General features: G+C 34.2%; 1 protein-coding gene across 2 annotated transcripts in view; it reads left to right on the top strand.

The window, feature by feature from the left end:
* Positions 1-16,677, top strand: part of TMTC3 (transmembrane O-mannosyltransferase targeting cadherins 3) — a 29,784-nt gene extending 13,107 nt beyond the window's left edge. For both annotated transcript variants that reach the window (XM_066550111.1, XM_066550112.1), the window contains 11 exons: positions 475-574; positions 1,270-1,385; positions 2,947-3,119; positions 3,890-4,142; positions 6,931-7,079; positions 8,898-9,018; positions 9,718-9,829; positions 10,552-10,655; positions 11,824-11,993; positions 12,783-13,009; positions 14,503-16,677. In XM_066550111.1, the coding sequence (XP_066406208.1) occupies positions 475-574; positions 1,270-1,385; positions 2,947-3,119; positions 3,890-4,142; positions 6,931-7,079; positions 8,898-9,018; positions 9,718-9,829; positions 10,552-10,655; positions 11,824-11,993; positions 12,783-13,009; positions 14,503-15,314 (2,337 nt within the window). In that variant the 3' untranslated portion in view covers positions 15,315-16,677. The remainder of the gene's footprint in view (positions 1-474; positions 575-1,269; positions 1,386-2,946; positions 3,120-3,889; positions 4,143-6,930; positions 7,080-8,897; positions 9,019-9,717; positions 9,830-10,551; positions 10,656-11,823; positions 11,994-12,782; positions 13,010-14,502) is intronic.
* Positions 16,678-18,816: the final 2,139 nt, after the last annotated feature.

The raw sequence follows: 18,816 nt of genomic DNA, 5'->3' as shown, positions 1-18,816 counted from the left end.
TTTTTTCAGTACTGTTGGTGTGGGGAGGTACACCTCTGACATTCCTTTTCTGGTTAACCTACCTGTAGAAGCCTTTCTTGTTATTCTTTATGTCCCTTGCCATGTTCAGTTCCAGCTTTGCCTTGGCCTTCCACACTCCATCTCTGCACAGCTGAGCTTTGTCCCAAGTTGCCAGTCCTTGCTTCCTCTGCACGGGCATTTGCTTCTTTCACTTTAGTTTGACCAACAGTTCTCTACTCAACAATACTGACCTCTTACTTTCCTTACCCAATTTCTTGCTCCTGGGGATTAGTAACTCCTGTGTTCTATGGGATACTTCCTTAGAGATCTTCTATCTATATAATAATAAATATCTAGTAACATATAAATGGCATACCTAGATTATTAATAAAAACTCAATAAATGCTATCTTAAAATATCAAATAATAATAAATACTTAATAATAATTAAGGTTTTTCTTCTTTTATTTTTCAGGTAACTGGAGTTGTGGGCAGAGCAGAGCTTTTATCATCTATTTTTTTCCTAGCTGCTTTTTTGTCATACACAAAGTCTAAAGGTCCAGATAATACTATAGGTAAATGATTGACAAATAGAGATATAATTTAGTTTCTTTACCACTGATAAAAATGCTCTTAGAACCATAATAGAGGTGAACTGGTTATTCAGCAAGTGTGTACCAAAACTCCTTCAGAGCCAAGATACCCATATAATACTACTTTCCATTATAAATTGCATTTTTTTCCCCAAGACTTAGGCATTTCTTTAATGCCTTCTTAGTTTTATAACACCTACCCTAGGATATTCTTGCACTGACTTTTATTACTGCAATTTAAGTGGAAGTGTGCTGAGGTGCCTCAGATGGTCAGTCACAAGTAAACTCCAAAGTTTCAGTGCAGATAAAGGAGGCTTCCATCTTTGCCAGAGTCAGATTGACATAGTGAGTAAAATATAAAGTATTCCATTTGAAAAAGTGCTCTGGTGATTTAGGAAGTACTGAGATATTTTGTTTTACTTATTATAAATTAGTCTTTTACCCTTAATTTATTTTATTCATTTTAAGGGAGGCAATTTTAATATTGGTGCATATGTATTATTTTCTGTAGAGTAAAAGTGGTCATCTTTCGTAAGACATTACATATACTAAAAATATTTACAGAACATACCATATTCAGATGTGAGGAGCCAAAGCCTTCACTTTTTAAAGTAATTTACTTTATTAAATGTGGTTTTTGTAAGATGGAACACTTTCAATATCTTCTTTATTTGCAGTGTGGACACCAATTGCAGTGACTGTATTTCTAGTAGCTGTTGCAACGCTGTGTAAAGAACAAGGAATAACAGTGGTGGGGATATGCTGTGTGTATGAAGTCTTTATTGCTCAAGGGGTAAGCTGTTGAAAAATAAAGTGGATTTCTGTTATGAGACATTAAGTATTTTGAAGCATCATATTTGGCACTGATCTTTCTCAGTTAAGGTTAACTCAATAGTTCTGTTACATTTTTCAGATTTTTTTTGAGTCAATTCATTTTTGACAGTTAACAGTGAGGGAATCAAATAATTTCCAAGTTGTCCTTTATGTGCCATGTGGAGATGTTAGCAAATATACTCAGTAAAGACTTGACAGGTCTTAATGGAAGCCTTTGGTTTTAGCTGACTGAGATTTGCAAATCCTGTAGTAAAAATAGAGAACATATTATATACAAATTCATTTCATCATTTTCTATTGAGTAACCAAATGCTTTAGAGTAGTTCTATTTGAATAAGTAACATTCTTAAGGAATTTGTTGTTCTAAGAATACTGTTATCTGATATATTTCATTTTAAGCATTGATAAGCCTTTAAATTAATAGTGACTTTTCCTTAAAGAAACAAGATTCTCCTGCAATTAAATAATTCTAGACTTTTCAATAACCAAAATAAATTAAAAAATAAAGCTTAGCATTCCATATTTTAAGAAGATTTTATAGTTATTTCTTAATTGCTTGCCGGAAAATTTTGCCAAAAATGCGCCAATAAAAGCCAAAAGATTGTCAATCCTGGGGACACATAATCAAGGCTGAAATACCAGAATCACATTGATGTCTTAGTAACTATTGCCTTTGCAGGTCTAGTGAATTAAAATACAATTTTCTAGCTGGATTTTTAAGGAAATCACCAGTATGTGACTGGTTTTCAACCTACTATTCCTTTCTTTTAGTAACTTTTGATCTGATCTTCAATTTCACTGAAGTTTAATAAGATTGTGTTAGTCAGTTGAGTAGGAAAGATAAAATGCAAACTGAGGCTTCTTCTTAAAGCACAGGTGTCACATGAACTTAGATTTTTACCTGTCCTCAAAAACTTTTCAGTTTGTCTAGTTTAGCCAGCCGGTATATGTGAATCAATAAATCATCACCAGCAGAAGTCATGAAGACAAAGGGAAAGAGGTACACTGAGAAGAAATTAGCTTATATAATGGGAATCTGTGCAAGGTTATGATGTTCATGAGGCAAGGAGGGATGACTTACTGCAGTAGTGGCATAAAATATAAAGCCAGGGCTAATCAGAAAGCAAGTAGTATTTCTGTCATTCATAAGGAATTTTGTTTATAGGGCAAGTTTTCAGAGGGGCAGATAATTCTGAAAATAGTGATTTTTCTTCTTGAGAGTTCCTTTTGTGGTTTTGATTCATTTGTTCAAGCCTCTGAAGAGGATACAATTTTTTGATCTGTCAGCACAAAATAGCTACAGGTGTACAGGTTCAGCTGTGATAGCGTTAGCAAGAATACTTGACTAGTTTATTAGAATGGAGACCTGATTTTGGGGACTTGTCATGAAGGTACTAAGAAGCTGAATTAATTAACTATTGGGAGCAGACGTTTACAGAAAACCAAGGAAAAAAGTATTAGGTAGCTCATATTTATCTAAGGAACTAATGTCTGATTATAAACCATTTTTTAATTTGCAGTACACCTTGCCAGCATTATTGGACACAGCTGTACAGATTCTTCGAGGAAAGGGCAGTATTCCTTTCTCTATGCTCCAAACACTGTTGAAGCTCATAGTCCTAATGTTCAGTACACTCCTGCTTGTAGTTGTCAGAGTCCAGGTTATCCAGTCTCAGCTTCCAGTGTTTACAAGGTAATAGTAATGTGCTTCTTATTTACAGTTGTTTATAAATAAGATGTGACTTAATGAAGTCAGAATGAAATGGCCAAAAATATATGAACTTATGTGTTATTCACCTGTTTCAATATTATTATTCAGTGTCTGTACAATATTGCATTTTTTGTGCATTATTTTGCCATTTAAAAAAGTTTACAGTTGGTAGTTCATCTTAATAATTCAGAAATTACATGTCTTATTGCTTAAATATTTTTATTGTCTCTTTATTTGAACCTTGTCTGAATTTTCCAAACCTCTTAAATTTTTCCTCTTCTACATACAGAATATATTTTACATTTTATGTGTGTACTATGCAGAAACCATGGTTGTCTTCAGATAGACTACTTGAAGATGTATATGAATGACGTTAGAACTGAAAGACTAATTTTTCTTAAGCTTGAGCAATGTAGAAACACAAGAATCTAGAACTGTCCCTGAAAAATTGAGACAAACTATTAAAAACATGAACAAGGACCACTGAACTCAACTTGAGGTGTAAATCATTCTGTTTCTTCAAACTTATGTTGATTATATCCCAAAACAGTTTCATAAACATGGAGGAGGCTCTGTCCCTCTCTTCAGTGAATCACTGTGCATGGTTTCACACCTGACAAATGCAGGAAGAGTAGGATATTTTATGTCTGTAATTAGTAATTCTAGCTATGACTCTAAAGTTTGCCACAAAGTGAATCAAGATCATATCTTTCTTCATTAAAAGCTCCTTTTTCTCCTTTCTTTTGCTGTAGGTTTGATAACCCAGCTGCTGTTAGTCCATCCCCAGCGAGACAGCTGACTTTCAACTACCTCCTCCCTGTAAATGCTTGGCTTCTTCTCAATCCCTCAGAATTATGCTGTGACTGGACAATGGGAACTATTCCTCTTGTGGAGTCTTTGTTAGATGTTAGAAATATTGCCACCCTTACCTTCTTTTGCTTTCTGGGATCTTTAATGGTCTTCAGTCTCCGATACCCCGGAGATTCCTCCAAGACAGTATTGATGGTATGAATGATGCCCTGGTTTTGTCCTTTTGTTAAGAGCAAGTGGCTCAGGTTGTATCGTCAAATGTGTAATCTGCTGTGACCCAGAGATACTATGTGTATCTAGCCTTTTAGGCTAGAATGAACACATAAGAGGAAAATTGTCTGGTGACAAAACTGCTAAATTGCAGTTAAGTATGTGATTCTGTTAGAGATGAGAATAAATATGCCCCTTGTTATGTATTTGTAAACTGTATTGCAGCCTTTCTCAGATATTCAGAGCTCAACTGGCACATGGTGGCTTTCAATAGAATTTAAATGTTTCAAGGACCAGAATGCATTTTCATCCTGCAAGCTGTCTACTTTGTTTAAATGTCAGTAGTCATGATATGTATTTAGCAAAAGATTTGATTTTCTTTCTCATAGGTGTAAAAGAAAGGACATATTTTTGCATTTAGGAATAAGTTTCCACTTTTGTTATTGTTGTTTTGTTTTTCTTCTATAAGTTGTTTTCATATTATGAAAAACTAATTTTGTCAAGCTGTAAGATCAGTTCCTGTGTCTGTTCAGTATTATATATAATCTTAAAACTGAGATGGATTAACAGAAAAGAATATTTTGGAAGAAATGGGAAGGATCAAATGAGCTGGTATTTTTGAAAAAAAAAAAAAACCAGTCATCAATTATTGATTCCATTGCAAATTTTTGCAAGGTGAATGATAACCTGATACCATACTTTTTTATTAGTTCAGTGATGAAGTTATGCATACAAATAAATTGCGTGCATTTATCTTAGTCTGCTTCAGAAATAATGCATTTTTTAGTATGTTAATCAGCAAACAAAGTTTCAGATGGGTGGAAATATTTATGCATAACCTAAGATTTAAGTAGTTCTTTGCTAAGCAGCTGGCAAATTTTGATGCACTTCTAAAAGACCTAGCATTATAGTTCTGACTCATATGTTTTCTTCTTGTCTTGTCACTGGAGCAAGGCAATATATTTCCCTAGAAGACCAGTGAAAATGGTATCTAGTATTGCTGATGAAATTTCTTGTCTTGAATTTGGAAACTGTGTATGAAGAGAAGAAATTATTTATATAGTAAATGTGCAAGGTAACATGCTTGGAAAATAAGTGCCCAGCACTTCAGATATGCAGAGTAGTTGCATTTTCCTCCTTATATAAGCTGAGGCATAAGTTTTTCTCCACTGCACTGTTGGCAGGAAAAATGTGTGTCGGGTGTGGTTCACTTTTTTTATAGGACAGCTCCTGAATATTAAGGCTGTTTATTTCCCTGCATCTGTTTATTCCCTACCTGGTGAAGTTCACAAGAGGAAAGGGTTAATGGGTTTTTTAGCATACATTGGTGTAAGTCAGCTAGGTTTTGTTTGAGGGTGGTATTTTTATATGTGTTTTTATTATTTCAAGTGGGTTTTATAGGAAGGATATTCTGAGGTCATTCACTCCGGCATGCAAGCCTCAATGTCACCTGACACAGTATAGTCCTGGTTTAATGCAAGTTGTTTTCCTTTAATCTATACCTATGCTGTGTATATAAATTTCAATATTATGCTGATTTTCTTCAGCATTGAAGTGCCTGGGAGCAAATTTCATAGGAAATGGGAATGCAATATTTTATATTAAATATTAATGGTTATGTGCTACAAAATGAAACTATATGATAGGCCAAAGCCTATTACTCCCTTTCAGTAAGCCATTAATATCCCCCAAGTAATCAATGCATTCTGTATGTTGCAAGGCTCTGTTGTGTTTTTGTTTTCATGGAGCTTAATGAAATGCTATGGATCAGCAGCTGGGCTGTGTTAATGATCCACGTGCATATTCTTGAAATATCCTTGAAATACGAGATAAAATCTTAAAGTTTTAAATCAGTGTTGCATTTTTATATATGTAATCCTGGGTTGATTTTCAAACTGGATTATTTAACTGTTTTAGCATGGAAGAGGCAGTTAATGTCATGCTTAACTCTAGGTGGCCAGTTGTACTGAAAGTTTCTAGAAAATTCCTCTTTCTTCAAAGAAAAATTCCATTTCTGTAGGTTTGTTTTTATGGGGTTTTTTTTGGTAACTTGAAGGCAAGATATTTTGAAATCATTATTCATGTCTTTTCTGGAACCAGAGTTTGGAAATCTGCTACTTAACAGTCATTCAGGACTTAAAGCAACTGGTCATGTCCACTTTCTTTGCAACAGATGGATTTCTTTGTCTCTTAATAAACACAATTTTTGATAAGAAGTGAATCCCCAACCTAAGAACTACAATTGTGCAGTTCTTAAATTCATTGTAATTTCAGATACATTGGGGTACTCTTAGCACTCTGTCCAAAAACTGCTGCTTATTCAGTGACTGATTCTGGTTTTGTTATTCACATTTCTTACAGAAACACACAACAGACTCTATTGTACTGTAAAAATAGCTGCTTTATGCCTCAAATAAGCTGATACAAATTTTTAATTGTCAGATAATGTCCAAGCTTTTATGCTGTCTTGTTTCTGTATCTGGAACTCTTACTAAAATTGTTTTGAATTTAAGTAATCTGTTTATTTGTCCTCTTTTTGCAGTATAGTAAAGCAAATATACTTCCAAGCCCTTAAGTAAGGAATAGAATAATTTGCATGTTCCTACTTGCTATATTCAATGTGAAACAGATCTGAATATTAAAAAAAGACCGAATATCTACTATTTATGTCTGGTTTTATGGGATTATTTTTGTAATTTTTAACTTGTTTCTTGGGTACAGCTTGTCTCTGCCAATATCTTGATTACTAATGTTGTTTGTATTTCCTTTCTAGGCTCTCTGCTTAATAGTGCTACCATTCATTCCTGCGTCAAACCTGTTTTTTCCTGTTGGATTTGTAGTAGCAGAGCGAGTGTTATATGTTCCTAGCATGGGATTCTGCATTTTAGTAGCACATGGATGGAAGAAATTATCAAATAAAAGGTAAATAAATTCATACTGATAAAAGCCCTAATGGGAAAGCTTGCATAGCCATAAATATGGTTATCTTCTATGAAAATAATTGATGAGTGTAAATCAAAACTGGTTTAACTTTATTCAAAGTTGATTACTGAGTGAAGTTTATACAGTGCATGTGAGTCAGCCAATTAAAGTTGCTGAAAATTTAATCAGTAAAAAATTAAATTTTCAGAAATGTCATGCTAGGAATGGATATCAGAGCCATTCCGTACTTTTTAAACAAAACAATTCTTTGGTTAACAATTTCTCCTTAAAAATTGTGCTCTAAAATCATGTTTTGTACACACTTTTGTGTTTTCTGATATCTTTTGCCTTGACTTGGACATACCTCCCACTGATGCTTTACCCTTTGCCCAGTGGTATCCTAATGCCAGTTCAGACAAATGGAAAGGCAGAAATTTGCAGTCTATGTTGTCTGCTATTGTTAGAGATGAGGCCTTGCAGTAAAATTTACACTAACTGGTGCTGCTGAAGCTGACAGCACTGGATAATGAGAAATTAGTGATATATTGTGGGAGTGTGGATTTCTCACAAATCCCACTACAAGGCAGTAAAAATAGAAGTGATGTGAAAGAAAGAAAGGAACCAGGAGAGAATGGCTGGGGAGAAAAATTAGGCAGCTAGTGTCATTTACTACAAAAATATTGGAAATCAGTTCTCTAAAATGAGAAAGAAAAGGTTCCTTGCTTTAGAAATATGTGGAAAGAAGAATTCCTATAAGCCTGATGGGTTTACAGATTACTGTATATGACAGTTCTTATTGATCACTTTGGTAGTATTTTAGAATTACTCTCTTAATTTTACAGTTTCCCTTTTTTAGTATTTTTAAAACCAAACATGGTAGACAAAACATGCATTTTGTTTATCTTAGAAGTGGATGGGGAAAAAAACTTGCAGTTTTTAGTAAACTCTTGTGAAATAGGTAGCAGAGTGAACAACTGTTCCATAAGTCAAATGTGAGAAATAGTGGTTAAGGGTGAACACCTGCATGTCCACTCCAGAATGAGATTTTTTTTAAAAACAAATAGGATTCATAATTGTGGGAAGGAATTAGAATCCAGAAACAAAATGATCAACATGTTAATGTGTATGTTTTAGATCTGTCATATTTCAACTCCAGAAAAATAAACTGCACAAAATGAAGGTTATTCCTGACAAGCTTGTCACAGAGCGTGACCTTTGCCCCAGTTTGCAGCTTTATAAATAAAATTGCTAGAAAAACACTAAACCTTTCTCCTACTTAGATATTCCAGTAGCACTAGGATTACATTTGCTTATGGAAGACTGGGTAGTCTCCACAGACCTCTCCATTAAGGTGTGTTCTGCAGTGTGGGAAAGATTTGCAATGTGTGAAGTAAAGAATATGTGTGGAATTGTCTGATGTGAAACAAAACTATGAGAGGATTTTTTAGTTGCTTTTTTCATTTTTTAACATTTTGTTAAAAATAGTGTTTTGGAGAACCTCACTTTTTGGCATCATATGTATTGTCCTAAATTACAGATAAGTTTTAAGAGAAGTAAAATTTTTGTGAACATTCTATAAAAATTCTATTGTGTTGTGTAAATTGGACTTGTTCTTATTAAGGGACTTGCATGAGCATAACAACAAAAGCAGGTAAACAAAATTAATTATAGATTGAACATATTTCCTTTCAAACTCTGGAGTGTGCTGATCACAAATGTGGTCCTTTGTTTGCCTTTTAGCATATGATATACTTATTCTAATAAAAATTAGAATTGCTGATGTGCTTACAACAAGTCTTTGTTTGTTTTATTTAATAGTGTACTAAGAAAAATTTCTTGGGTTTGTTTGGCTGCGGTACTGTTCACTCATGCCTTAAAAACACTGCATAGAAACTGGGATTGGGAGTCGGAGTACACTTTGTTTATGTCTGCTTTAAAGGTACTGTATTCTGTTTGGAAAGGCTAATGGGAAGTTCTTGTTGCTGTTCTTAAGAAACTGCAGTGGAACATGATAAAAATTGACAAAAATTATGCCTGTTTCAGCACATTAATTTCTATATTGAGAGTATTGACATCTAATTAGTTGCTTTTGGGAATGCTTTAAAGGAAGTGTGATGCACACATAGAATTTCATATGCAGAAAATAGATGATAATTTTTCTTCTGTCAAAGCAGTTGAATTCATTCTCTTGTCTGGATGAAAGCCGGATTATGTTTCAGTTCAAAAAGTTTGAGGCATAGAATTATTAGCCGGATTATGTTTCAGTTCAAAAAGTTTGAGGCATAGAATTATTAGCCGGATTATGTTTCAGTTCAAAAAGTTTGAGGCATAGAATTATTTCTTCTAAGTTCATACGGCACGATAAGGCAATTTGCAAAATATCCCATAACAGTTAAAATGAATTTTAAGATGATTGGTATTTCTAAGAGCAAATAACTAAAACAAATTGTTGTTGCACAACAAGATATCAATGTAATCATTCTGTATGTAGTGTTCTGTTATTCTTTGCATATAGAGGTTTGATGAAATCTGTCATTTGCAATACATTTTTATGTCTTAAGATATTGTTAAGAGAAACTCAATTGTTAAGTAATTTCAACTTAATACCTTATGCTTTGGTATCTTTTTCTGGGTTTAGGTGAATAAGAACAATGCAAAACTATGGAACAATGTGGGGCATGCATTAGAAAACGAAAAAAATTTTGAAAGAGCTCTGCAGTTTTTCATACAGGCCACACAAGTGCAACCAGGTAAAGCTTTAACTAATTGCCATCTCTTCACTCCTGGTATTTCAGTATACTTTAGCTTACACTAACAGCTTCTCAATGGACTGTCGTGCTTCAACTGAACTTCAAAATCAAACAAAGTCATGTAATAAGTTAATTGATCCAGGGGTTTTGAAAATAAACTAAAAAAGTCCTCCAGAAGAGATTTCTGTCTATAAAAAGCTGCAAATACTTTCAAAACTATTTCTTGTATGACATTCTTTATGAATTAACTTGAACTGTGATTTCCTAATGGAGTATAAATATGGCTTTATTTTTTTTACTCAAAACTAAGGAAGTGTGTAAGAAAATGAAAAATCTAGATAATAATAAAATGCACATTTGATCCATTTTACATATTGTTACAAAAGTTCCAGGTATTACTGGACAATCTTTCCTTTTAGAAGATTAATAAATAACCTTCAATTTATATGCCTCTATTATAGCAAGAAATTAGATACAGGGAAGTATGATAGGACCTTAAACTTTTTACAGTTTTAATTTTACAATCCTTCATTAACCAGTTCCTGGTTAAATTAGTAGCTTCATAATTAAGATGAAAACTGATAGAATTGCTTTCTTCTTTTAGTGATGGAGATGTTTCATCAGAAACATCTGTATTTCACACTACTCTGTACAAGAAGTGTTTAATTTCATGATACTAAGTGCATGGAAATATTTTAAATTTCATTCTTTTCTTTATTAAGATGATATTGGTGCCCACATGAATGTAGGAAGAACTTACAAGAACCTAAACAAAACAAAAGAAGCTGAAGAATCATATATGATTGCAAAATCATTGATGCCACAGGTAATTAGGGACTTCATCTACCTCTGCAGCACAGTACCTCTATTTCTGATACAATTTTTGGGTTTTTTCCTCTTGCTTTGTGTGGCTGTCTACTTTAAAGTTTATCAGTGTTCTTTTAAAAGCTATCTATGAAAAAATAGGCTGTATACTCATGGCTGTTAAAAAATGCTAACTTGGAACTCTGCTATAAATGTTTTAATTTACTTTATATAATACTGTGTTGTGTTTTGGAGTCTGGGGTTTTTTTCTGAAATTGTGGTTGTAAAAGAAAGCAGCAGCCAAAACCTACAGTTTCTAGTAACAATTGGTTTATTTTCACTCACAGCTAATACAATGATGATGACTGAGTTTTTGAGCCCTTCAGATAAGGCTTAAATACAGCATTGAAGGTTGGAGAAGGTAGCCACAGCAGCAACAAAAAAATTTGGCCTGAATATGCTTTTATAAACATGTGTTTTGTTACCTTTTCTATTTGTTAAATTATATTTATACTTAGGAAATTTTACTTGTTCAGGCTGTTTAGAGTAAAAGATAATAGTATTTTGAAGAATGTGTGAAGGTAATAAAGGCTGTGGTGAAAATGAAACTGGTAACAGAAATGAGCAGCCCGTTGAATAGAAGCATGGCATTTAGAAGTCTGTGAAATACTGTTTCTGTGAAACAGTGGGAAGATTCTAAATGGATAACGTATAAACAGTACAGCAGTTGCAATGTCATAGGATTTTCATCTCTCCTCACTACTTTTCATTTTCTCTATCAGGTGGCAAATCATTGGCTGTAAAATCTTACTTACACTTTTCTTAGGCTGAAGGGTCATAAAAAGGAATTAAAATGTCTGACAGAATCTCAGTTTATGCTTTAGGCAAAGTTTTTCAAGGTCTGTTTGGTTTCAAATGGCTTTCTTCATGAACCAAATTAAGTAGCAGCAGAACTTAAATATTGTACAAGTTTTTTATTCTTTATTTCGATGAAAACATAGATAATATTCTATTTATTTTTGATGTGATTTTTCTGGGAAAGAATTACTGTTCTTTGTCATTATCAAGAGCCTACACAATACTGTCCAGTAGTACCCTAAAACAAATGTGGCAGAGTGAAAAGGAGTTCTATACTGATCATCTTTCATATTTCTCCTCATCTGTGTTTGGTAATATATTGTCTTTGACAGATTATTCCAGGGAAAAAGTATGCAGCAAGAGTAGCTCCTAACCATTTAAATGTTTATATCAATCTTGCAAACTTAATTCGAGCAAACGAATCTCGCCTCGAAGAAGCGGATCAGTTGTATCGACAAGCAATTAGTATGAGGCCGGATTTCAAGCAGGCTTACATCAGCAGGTATATTTTCTAATTTTAGAGATACATATTCTTGAGTAAACTTGTTTGTATTTGTAGTACTATGAACACTATTCAGTTTGTACAGTTCAATTAGCTTCTGAAATTGTTTCGTTTCCAAGTGAGAAGATGAAGATTTGGGATGATAATCAATTATTCATTAAAAGTCTGTTCTTTTAAATTCCTCCTTCAAATGGCATATTTCCATGTAGATTCTGTAGTCAAACATTGTATAGAAAGACACTTCCATTAGATTTCTTTATGAATCTCTAACTCTAGTTTCTAACCTCATAGTTTAGTTTTGAACTAAAAAGCTTTTGGTTAGTGTGAATCATGGAGCTTTCTTTATACTTTCTTGTTAAAGATGGTCCAGAAAATGCAAGTCGTAACTATTTAGTTGACATTATTGCATTTTAGTTAATAGTAATGTGGATGTGGGTATTGAGGCTTCTGTCCACTGTTTTGTTCGTTGTGATTCCCACTGGGATGTTGAAGGATGCCTGAACTATAGCTTTGCAGTGTAATTACAGAGCCAAATCAGGCACCCTTGATCAGTTCCTTTTTGATCACCCTTTTTGTTCTTGTCCTGCTTATGCATTTGTTGTATACAGGTTTTTGAGAACTGAAAGCTTTAGGAATAGAATGTAAAATAAGGTCTTGTATTGTTTTGTGCTTAAAACTAAATAAAAAAACACTGTTATCTGATGCCTACTGTCTGTAGGAAGACAAACTTTAAAAAAAAAACCTGTCAATTCTTATACGGGTAACAAGAAAAGTATGGTTCTTCAACAGGGGAGAATTACTTCTAAAAATGAACAAACCTCTGAAGGCTAAGGAAGCTTACCTTAGAGCTCTAGAACTAGACAGAACCAATGCAGACCTGTGGTACAACTTGGCAATTGTTTACATTGAACTGAAAGATCCAACAGAAGCCCTGAAGAATTTCAACCGAGCTCTAGAACTCAACCCAACACATAAACTGGCGTTATTCAACTCAGCGCTGCTAATGCAGGAATCTGGTATGTTAATTGTCCCTTCTGTGCTTATTGCATGTTTGCATTTATAGGAACCACACTGTTTAATTTTTTATTAACTCTTTCAGTTTTGGAAAGGAGAAGTACATAGCATCATCAAAAAAGAAGCTATTTATTATAGCTTTGTTATTTTTTAGTGTATGGGATTTGTGCAAAGTGTACATACACCTTAGCTGATCAGCATCTTTAATACAAGCAATATATTTTACAATATATCTTACACATATAAAGAATAGTGTTACTCAAACATCTTCAAAAGAATACCTATATGAACTTTAAAGATAGTAGTTAGTAAAGTACATTTAATACCTGGTTTGCATTTATAGTGATTGATTTAATTATTGACTCAAAAATCTAGCTTACATCTCTGGGCTTAAATCCTGCTCTACAAATAGGAATGTTTTCATAGGTTTCTCTGTAATACTGCTAATTAGGATGAATTCAGTTGGATTTTCATGAGTTTGTTTTTTCATCTGTATAGCTCTGTGGATAAGGGTGAGTCCTTAGTGAATTAAGGCTGTTGCAGAGAGTATTTGGCAGGTGAGCTGCTTTCCCTTTTGTTAAAATGGTAAACTGCCCCTAAGAAAGATAAAACAGAGTTGATTGAAGCTGAAGACACTTAATAATTTTCCATCCCTTATCACATTGTAAATTAGGTAGTTCAAGACATGCCTTGTTCCTTTTCTGTAGAAGTACAAGCAGCTTCAAACAAGCAGAAGTATTAACTATTTAGCATTCACTTTTTCATACTAGAAGGTGCAATATTGTTTCAGGAGGTGAAAGAGGGCAGATTAAAACAGCTCCCCTATCCTTCAGTAAGTCTTTGTCTGCAATTTGTTACTAAAATACATTCACTGTACTATTCAGTAAAATAGCACAGACCACAAGCATGTCTAGCTAATCCTGGTATTGTCAGATAAAATTGTTTTAGTAGATCTTCCTTAAATTTTGATGCAAATTAAAGTATAGGGGTTACAGATTTTATTGTTTTGGTGTTAGAAGATATCTTAGCCTGGCTACATTAGAAGTCCCTCTATGTGCTCTCTAAACTCTTTCAATCTATCTTTAATAAAATGAGATCTTCCACTCAAAGTTTGCCTCTGTAAGAGCTGGTTTGTCAGAACTGATGTCTGTTCTGCATTCCATTTGCTCAACTGTGCATGAAAATAATTTCTCTTAAGCTTGTAGAGACACCTTTTGTATCTGTTATGCCAAACATAAATATCAGTCAACAGCTAATAGAGTAATGATGCTGAATTTGGCTAGAAGTCAACTGTATATAGTTTCATTCTATAAAGAAGGTAGATAACATTTGTTTTTGCTGTTACACAGCTATGATGAAAAATAGCTTTTAAACCCTTTCACTTCTACAGTTGCATTTTAATTTGTATAAGGACTGCATTTTACAGTCTAAAAATCCTTCAGAATAAATGTTTCAGGAAATATCTTGAGAATTAAATGCATTTTCTGTCACTTAGGTGATGCTCGACTTAGACCTGAAGCTAAGCAAAGACTGCTACATTATGTGAAAGAAGAACCGCAGGATTCAAATGGATACTTCAATTTGGGTATGCTGGCAATGGATGATAAAAAAGACATGGAAGCAGAGGCGTGGATGAAGAAAGCTATAAGGTTACAACCCAACTTCCGAAGTGCTTTGTTCAATTTGGCCCTGCTTTATTCTCAGACAGGAAAAGAATTGATGGCTTTGCCTGTCTTGGAAGACCTACTGAGATACTACCCTGATCATACCAAAGGTCTGATTTTGAAAGGTGATATCCTTATGAACCAAAAGAAGGATATTGTTGGAGCAAAAATGTGTTTTGAAAAAATTTTGGAATTGGATCCCAAAAATGTACAAGGAAAACATAATCTTTGTGTGGTTTATTTTGAGGAAAAGGATTTAATAAAGGCAGAAAAATGTCTGGTTGAAACACTATCACTGGCACCTCATGAAGAGTATATTCAGCGTCATCTAAACATAGTTAGAAGTAAAATTGCATCACTTGGTGCTATGGAACAGTCATCACTTCCATCAGATGGGACTGCAGCTACAGAAGCAAAAAAAAACTCATTTCAGAATTTGAAAGAAGCAAAAAGTGAGAAGACAACCACCCAATCAACAGTTGATAATAAAGAGCACTCAAAAAACAAGAAACCAACAGAGAAAAGCAGTGTGGACAAAGAGACTCCCAAAAAATCTACAAAAGAAATCAAAGACATTGAGAAAAAGAGAGTTGCTGCATTGAAAAGACTAGAAGAAATTGAGCGTATATTAAATGGTGAATAGTCTTTACCATGTCACAAAAGAATAAGGGGAGAATACTATTTTTAATTATTAATTTGTGAGCCAACTGGAAAGTGTTCTCAGTGCTTTGAAAATAGAAATAATGTTGACTGCATATCACTTATCAAGCAGCAAAAGGCATTACAATGCTCTATGTGAGAAAACCACAACTTTTAAATATGATGGAGGCATGGGTGGGAATTAAAGGATAAAGGGTTGAGAAAAATCTTCGTGCAGAATCCTTAATAATGAGAAAATAGCACTCATAAAAGCCGTTGGTAGTCAAGGATATTAAGTAATGCTACTTTCAGTGATTCAGTGGAAGAATTGAATGGTGAATTATTGGGATAAGCCAGACACTCCTCCTTTCCCCCAACAAATCTGTTTGTATTCTCATTATCTACATTTCAGTTTAAACATCAGCTGAAATTTTTCTAGACCTGTGCTGTACAAGAAAAACAGTTTTTCTTTGCATTATTTGTTTCCAGAACTTAACAAATTCATCAAAATGCCACTGGATGTAGTACAGGAGGATGCAACAACACACTAAAATTTTCAGTTGCATTCTAAATATGGAATGATATTATTAACTTTTAGATGTTCTTTATTTACGATGCTAATGGTTTGTACTCTTTTGCCTGGTAAGAAGTCTTACAGTGCTCTTAAGATCTTTAGACTCTGCTTTTTTATTTTAAAGGAAATGTGTGGGGTTTCTTCAACTGTCAATCATCTGATTGTTTTTAAAAACTATATTATGAAGGGTGGTTTCTTCCCCAGTTCATTGAATGCTGATAAATGCACTTTGGTACAGTAACCAGTATGCTATGCAGTAGTCCATTTTGTTGACTTTGTATCAATGGCTGTGGATTGACACCTTGGTGTAGTAAATTCTTCTTTGTATAGTAATCTGGTTTTACTATTTCTGTCATTGCAACAGTATTTCTATTCTCATGACTTTTTATGACACTAATATAAGCAATGTTTGCTCAATGCAGTGCGATAATTAAACCACTGAATTTAGTCATGTTTAACACAAGACAATGTAGGTAGTGTCCTTTCAAATTCTAAGTTCTATTGTTTTGATACTTTGTCTTGGGTGTGTGGTTTTTATTAAATATTTATTTTGACTACTAAAATATTCCCATTTACACTTTTTCACTAGTGCATCATTTTAATTTCTTACACGAAACAAAAATCTTTCCAATTTCAGTATTGCTTTTATCCTTATGCAATGCATATATTTTTGTTCAAATATGCTACCAATTACCTAAACCTGATGTTTTCCTTAATTCTCAGAAAGAAAAGAAGTGTAAGAGATGAGTTCACTCATAATTTTCACTGATCATTAAATCTAACTCTTACTCTTCATGTTTTGTCTTATTTCATGATGTGGAATTATTCCTTAACAATTCTACCATTTAAACTTAATCCTTTCTGTACGTGCTCAACTTTCTGCCTCAGGCAGTAATCCAGCTGTAAGATGTAATAATAATCTCTGTGGGAGAGATCTTAAATGGGTAAAGGGCTTCCTTGCACAGACCTTTTATTCACTGCTTATCATTCTTAATGTTAGCACAACAATTGCTTGCATGGTAATAACGGCGGGGGGGCAGGGGAATGTGTTTTGAAAAATGTTATTTACAAGCAGCTGACAGGAACAAATATATGGTGTGCAGCTGTTCATCATACAAAAGAATATTTAAGTGCTGCTTTTAAAGAAGTGCTCACAGGAATCTGTTGACCACACCTTGAAAATCACTTGTCTGTGAATAACTCAGATACTTGCACCTAAAATAGCGAGTATCGAGTATGTTGACTTTTATAGAAACATTAACTTGCATATTAAGTCTTCCTCCAAATCTTTGTTTTAGAAAAGGATTAGCCATTGTTCTGGGCAAGATGAAGGAATCTTCATGTGAAAATGGCAGGAACTACATAGTATGAAAAGGTATTCTGATAGAGAATTTCAGGATTCTCCTCTCTTCCATATGAAGAGCTCCTCTTATTGCCATTGCCCCACCATTTTTATTTGGTGTATCAATTGAAGAAGGGAGTAAAGACACGGTCTCAGTCTCTGCATCTGAGTCTCTGTCATGTCTCATCTTGACCATCCGAGTAGCTCTTTTGGTACTACCAAAAACTGTTAGATTTATTGGTGCTAAGAAGTGCCATCACTTTTAACTAAAATCATCAGATGGATAGAAACTGAATGTTGCTGGATGAAATGTCTTTCAAGTCTGTTCTCAAGTGCTATTCCCCCTTTGTCTCTCTCAAAGAAATGTTAGTAAAAACAAGTACTTTGACTAACAAGTTGTATTTATCCTGTTAGGATGGGTCAGCCATTTTAAAATTAGGCTTTCACAAAAAAAAAGGGTTCGTTAAATTGAAGTGACATAGCTTGTGAAAAACTATCAAAATAGCATTTGCACATAGGAAAACCATCAAAAAGAGTAATTTTGGCTTTTTTTGCTTGCAGGTAGAACAGAATAATCAACAGGTATTTTTACCCCTTCTAGTTCAACCTGTCTTTTCTCTTCCCGCCATCATCATGTGCAAGATGCCATAAATATCCCTTTTCAAAATTCCCCAATTTCACTAGACGTGCAATGAGGAATTTCTAAGAGTGGGACAGGCATACTAAAATAATTTGTAGCTCTCTATTCATACAGTGCAATTACTGTGGTTGCTGAAAAAATGGAATGGATGTCTTATATCATCTTGGCATCCATATGCAAAATTTTTCCCACTTACACATACAGCTGCAGAGTATGCATTTTTAGTATTATACATATTTGTGCATGTGATTTGAGTACAGATGTGTGCATTTGTCAGATTATTTTTTGGATCTTTTGCAGGTGAGTATATGCATAGATAGACTTGTAAGCATATGGATTAATTGGATATGCATGCATATAGTTGGGACACTCGGATACCTAGAGGTTGTGCAGTTGCAGAGGGGCAACAAAAAAGTACTTTAGTTAAGCTTATTCATTCACTTCCCTGCATTCCTCCCATATCAAACTATGACAGCCTTGTAGCTCACATGCCTTTCTCAAGGGTGTGGACCTTTGTGCTGAGAATGCAGGTATCTGTGCCTTCCTGAAGTTTCTTATGGAAAGACTCAATGAAGATCAAAACAATACAGGGAAGTTTTCAGCCCATCCCAGTCTCTTGCAAGCTTTGCATTGTACAAAAGCTCCAAGAAGGGTCCTCATTTAGGTGAGTGTACATGGCTAGGCTTTTCCTTGCAAGTTCTATAATTCACTTCTGCCTGGCACAATGTCTGGAATTGCAGCAGAACCTGCTTCACCTGCTGCTATGTAACCAAAACTATGCTTGGACTTTGAGCCTAGGAATCCTGCTCTGTCTAGACAGAAACCTTGAGAACGGAAAGGCTGTTAGACACCTTCCACCCATCCTTTTCCTTACTTCCTTCCCATACAAAAATACAACACTCTGTGTAGTGTTTCAACTATAGCAAGAAGAACCTGTCCCCCAAACCTCC

The sequence above is a fragment of the Molothrus aeneus genome, chromosome 5 (assembly GCF_037042795.1).
Source record: "Molothrus aeneus isolate 106 chromosome 5, BPBGC_Maene_1.0, whole genome shotgun sequence".
NCBI classification, from domain to species: Eukaryota; Metazoa; Chordata; class Aves; order Passeriformes; family Icteridae; genus Molothrus; species Molothrus aeneus.
This window is presented reverse-complemented; position numbering and strand designations above follow the sequence as displayed.